At 48.5% G+C, this 5,002-nt stretch overlaps 1 protein-coding gene across 6 annotated transcripts in view; it reads left to right on the top strand.

Annotated features, from left to right (window-relative positions):
* The first annotated feature begins 33 nt into the window (after positions 1-33).
* The window catches only part of AGL (amylo-alpha-1, 6-glucosidase, 4-alpha-glucanotransferase), a 36,437-nt gene continuing 31,468 nt past the window's right edge, over positions 34-5,002 (top strand). The window contains exons 1-3 of one of the 6 annotated variants that reach the window (XM_058842474.1): positions 34-169; positions 1,395-1,544; positions 4,417-4,627. In XM_058842474.1, the coding sequence (XP_058698457.1) occupies positions 1,463-1,544; positions 4,417-4,627 (293 nt within the window). In that variant the 5' untranslated portion in view covers positions 34-169; positions 1,395-1,462. The other 5 variants (XM_058842475.1, XM_058842476.1, XM_058842473.1 and 2 more) reach the window with 5 other exon arrangements.

The raw sequence follows: 5,002 nt of genomic DNA, 5'->3' as shown, positions 1-5,002 counted from the left end.
CCCTCAGGCAGCGGGGCGGGAACGCTGAGGGAAGTCGGCGGAGCGGCGCTCCAGTGACGGCAAGGAACGGCGGAGCCCAGAGGCATCGGCCGGGATACTCCAGGCAACCTTTAAAGCCGCCTAGCCCTCAGTAGAGTGCCCGCTAAACCGCACAGAGCTCCGGACTCAGGTGCCCGGGCCCCGCAGGAACACCTCTCGGCGCACCAGCCGAGCGTAAAGGCGCAGGGGGTGGCTGTAGAGGCTGAGGTAGGAGACAGGTGCCACCACGCCGCGCTGTCTGCACGGCCCAGGCTTGCGGAGATCAGCCCGCTCGCTGCCGCAACAGCGCGGGGTAAGGGGGAGCCCCTGAGATACCCTCTGGGAGAAGTCTGGGGTAACTCTGGGGTACCCTTAAGGTATCCTCGCCCTTCAAGGCACGCTTTGCGGGGCCGCCACCGGAGGTCCGGGACCGGGAGCTAAGGGGCGTGTTCGGCTTGTCAGGGCGGGGCCGAGAGCGGAAGAACGGGGCCGGGCAGGGCGGGGCCGGGAACGGAGGGGCGAGATCGACGGGGCGGGATCAACGGGGCGGGATCAAGGCCGGAGGGACGAGGCCGGGTGGGGTCTAGAGCGGAGGGGCGGGACCTGACCGGGAGAGAACGAGAGCGGAGGGGCGGGGTAGCCCCGGCCTTGCCACCCCGCAGCGCCGCCGGGGCGGGTCCTGGGCTCTCGCGGGAGCTGCGCCGGCGCCGCCCGTCTCCGAGCGCGGCCGCCGCGGAACCAATAAACTTTGTTTAAAAAGATAAAAGGCAAGAAAAGGGCAGGAAAGGAGCGGTGCCGCGGCGGCTGCGGGCAAGTGCGTCACTGACCGCCGAACCAGCCCGGGGCGGCCGCTGCGGGCAGCTCCAGCTCCAGCCCCGGCTCCGCTCGGCCTCGGCAGCCGTCGCTCTCCGCGGGGAGCGGCGCCTCCGCCGCTCTGCGGGCCCGCTCGTGAGTATGGTGGAACGGCTGCGGTGGGCAGCGCTTCCCGCTGAGGGCGGCGGGGCGGCCGTGAGGGGCCTGGCGGGGCACTCCGGCAGCGCTGGGGCGGGCGCGAAGAATGACAGGTGTCAGGCTTCCCCTCCCGGGGGCACCCCTGTAGCTCTGGCTGCGGGCCGGGCCGCGCTGTGGGACGGGAGCTGCTCCGGGGTGCTGCCGGCAGCGGTCCCAGCCGAGGCAGGACTGGGTGCTGCCTGACAGCTCGTCCCGTACTCGCCTTCCCTCCCCATCGCCCTGCCCTGCAGTGCTGTGTCTCCGCGCTGCCCCGGGACCGGGGAACATGTAAGCGGGGCCGGCGGCGTGAGGCGCTCCTGAGCGGCCGCGTCCCGCCGAGGGTCTCCGCTGACCCGCCGGGTTTTGTCTGTGTTCCTTCACGGCAGGGCTCGCCTCTCCCTCCCCGCACTGAGAGTCCCGGCGCGGCGGGAGCGCCGAACGGGCGGCTGCAGCCATGCCGGGCGGTAAGGAGACGCGGCTGCTGCACCTCGGCGAGATGGAGAAGCTGGACAAGACCCTCTTCAGGCTGGAGCAGGGTAGGTCGGGGTGCTGGAGCCGGGTGAGAAGGAAGTGGCTGGGACATCGTCATCATCTTTGGATGGCAGCAGAAAGAAAGCTCAACCTGAAGTGGTGGGATATTGGGGGTGTGTGGGGGGTGGTGTTGGTTTGGGTTTGGTTGTGGGTTAATTTGTTTTGTTTTGTTTTGATTTGTTTCTACTGCAGAACTCTGTGGGCTCTGCACGCAGTTTAATCTGACTCGTTAAACTCCTAAGAAATGAAGAGCAGATTGGCCAAGAGCTGTCAGTCTTCATGGGACTGAAGCGCAAGGCATTTTTTAGACAGGCTGTGTCCTTCTCCTTTTATAGCCTGTACTTCAGTGACCTGAAAAAGCTCTCATAAGTCAAGGTCTCCAGTGTTTATCTTCTTATGCAGCACCCCGTGTTTTAATATTATAATTTTGAAATCTATCAGTAATAGAAGCATTTTCCAAAGTCTGCAGGTTTGAGGTAGTGTTAAGAATATAAGCTCTTTAGCAATTCTTAAATCTTGTTATCAGATTTGTTATGTTATCAGAGCTATGTATCCTGCTGCATATTTCTAAGAAGTTGATGTTATTTCTCCCTGCAAGTGTCTATTTGTAAAGTCTATTTGTAAAAAAAACTCCAAACCCAAAATTGGTCCACTATTATGTTGGTCAGCAAATTTAGACTATAAAAGTTCTTGTCTTTAAAAAACATTTTTAACGGTGCAGCAATTTTTATTAAGAGTTTTTGTGGATTTTGTTACGGTGTGTTACTAATCTAGGAATGTAAAGGACCAAGATTTTGGTTCTTGAAAATAAAAATTCTCTTCAACTATACTGATTCCAAAATCTTCTGACCAGCCTAATGTAAAGAAATGTCAGTAGTGAAGAAGCACAGCGTTGATCCTAACTTCCGTTTTTAACCTATCCATCCAGTTGTGTAAATTTTCTTGAAAGGAGGGATGCAGAAGTGCATGGCTGTCAAATATTCAAAGTGCTTCTGCTGGTAGCAGTCTGTGAGAGGGCATAGCTAATTTTGAGCACAGCATTCCTGATGTCAGTGTAACTCTTAGAGGAAATAAGATATCAATGGCATATATCCCTGTGCTCTAATTTTAGTAATCCCTGTAACAAAATGTCAGACCAGTGCTGAAGAAAGTGTACTTAACCTTCCAGAAGTGGTTTTATACATATATATTGCATCCAAATGAGTTTCATTTTACCTGACAGACATTCAGATCTGAAAACAGCTGCTTTGCCTGGTTGGTTTTGGTGCAGTGGTAATTTTGTTAATAAGAGAAACACAAAGCTGGATAACACTTATATTTGAATGTATTCAGACATTGAATTCTGGTATTAGAGTCTCCATGATTCTACTTAGTAAACAAGTGGCTTTTTTGACTTAAGATATTGGGACTTGGTGTCCAGAATTCTTTACACTTTGTTTCATTATCTGTGTACTTAAAATTTTGTCTTTTTTTTTTTTTTTGTGAGGTTTCTTTTATTCCTAATTTTGTAGACTGCTAGGGCTGTTAGGTGATTTACTACACTTAACTACATGACTGGCATGTACTCTGTAAAAGCTGACATCTGTTTCATTCACTTGAAAGAGCCCTGTAATTAGTGACTTGTGATAGTGACCCTCATACCTGCAAGTGGAAACCTTTCTTAAAACCTCCTGACTAAACAGAATTTTTTATGTCTAGCTCAGTAGACTGCATATGCTTTTAGGTTCTAATTTTTTAACTTAATTTTTTCTCATTATCACAGGTATATTAAGCTTACCTCTTTCTATGTGTGTGACCTGCAGCACATATACCAGACTCCCTTTGAGTTGTTGAGATCTGTGAAAGTTAAACAATTCATATACTGTAGATCACACACAAGTATATATAATGTTTCAGTTAAGCATAAGGAGTTTAACTGCTTAGTGAACCCTCAATGAATAACGAAGATATTTGAAATATTTTCTGGTTTTAAATGTGTTCTGATTTTTTTTCAGATATTTTCATGGGTCAGCTTACTATATAGACTTGGTAAACTTATGTACTTAAAGACTACATAATCCAAAATCTGCATAAAATTGTATGTTGTCAGATGATCATGGTGTTTTGCTGTATTTTTTTAAAAACTTTCTATATAGCAGAGAGAAACAAATTGAAAGGAAGTTAAATAGTGCCATGTAAGTAAAGGAAAAAGGATATATGTAAAGTATGCAAAGAACAATGTTGGGAAGGAAGGGAGAGATGCAGTTTTTAGTGCCACAATAAAAGAAAGGTTTAAACCTGTTAGAGAATGTCCAAAGATCAGCAGTGAAGGTGGTGAAGTGCCTTGAGGAAAAGCTGTGTGAGGAGTGGCCAAGGTCACTTGGTCTGCTCAGCCTAGAAGAGAGGAGACAGGGGTGACCTCATTGCAGTCTGCAGTTTCCTTGTGAGGGGCAGACACCAATCTCTTCTCTGCGGTGACCAGTGACAGGACAAAAGAGAACAGCATGGAGCTGTGCCAGAAGAGGTTTAAGTTGGACATTAGGAAAACCAACCAGAGGGTGGTTGGACCCTGGGACAGGCTCATCAGGGAAGTGGTCACAGCACCAGCCTGCCAGAATTCAAGAAGCATTTGGACAATGCTGTCAGGCACAGCGTGTGATTCCTGAGGAGTTCTGTGCAGGGCCAGGAGTTGAACTTGAGTGGTCCTTGTGAGTGCCTTCTAGCTCAGGATGTTATATGATTCTGTGCTGTAGAAATATATAATTCTCCTGTAATTCTTTGCAGATATGATCATGTTATTAACATAATAGCAAATTAGGAATTGTAGTAAGAGACTAGAAATACCTAATCCTCCTGATCAGGTGATTTTACCTTTTCTTCTTTTATTTTTTTCTTGAGGTTTTGAGCTACAATTCCGATTGGGCCCAACTCTTCAGGGCAAGCCCGTTACTGTGTACACAAATTACCCAGCTTCTGGAGAAGTGTTTGATCGCCACAAGTTTAGGACACTACTGTGGCACAATCCTACAGGAAAGGAAGATGACTCTGACAAATACTGCAAGTTGGATCTCCAAATTTCTGGGTCATACCAGTACTATTTTAGTCTTGGGTAAGTGACATTTGTATACCTGCAGCCAAATACATTTTTCTCCCTTGGTCTACATTTTAACCTTAAAACCCCCCTTTTTTTTCCATGCATTTTTCAAATTGCAACCATATGACCAGTTAGAACCACCAATGAAAGACAGTGCCTGGTGGTTATATAGTACTTTCTGCTGCAGAGATATTCTGGAGAATATACGGAACCGAGTTGACCAACTTTCTTTGAAAGTTGGAGAAACAATCTGTTTTTACAAGTTTTCAAATTCATCAGCATTCTGAGTATCTCAATGTTTATTTTGTACTTTCTTCATTGACTTTGAGGGCTGTTTTCTATCTAGCACAGTGGTTCTGGAATTCCTTACTTGGATCCTTTGCTTCCTAT

This window comes from Poecile atricapillus, chromosome 7 (assembly GCF_030490865.1).
Source record: "Poecile atricapillus isolate bPoeAtr1 chromosome 7, bPoeAtr1.hap1, whole genome shotgun sequence".
In the NCBI taxonomy this organism is placed as follows: domain Eukaryota; kingdom Metazoa; phylum Chordata; class Aves; order Passeriformes; family Paridae; genus Poecile; species Poecile atricapillus.
This window is presented reverse-complemented; position numbering and strand designations above follow the sequence as displayed.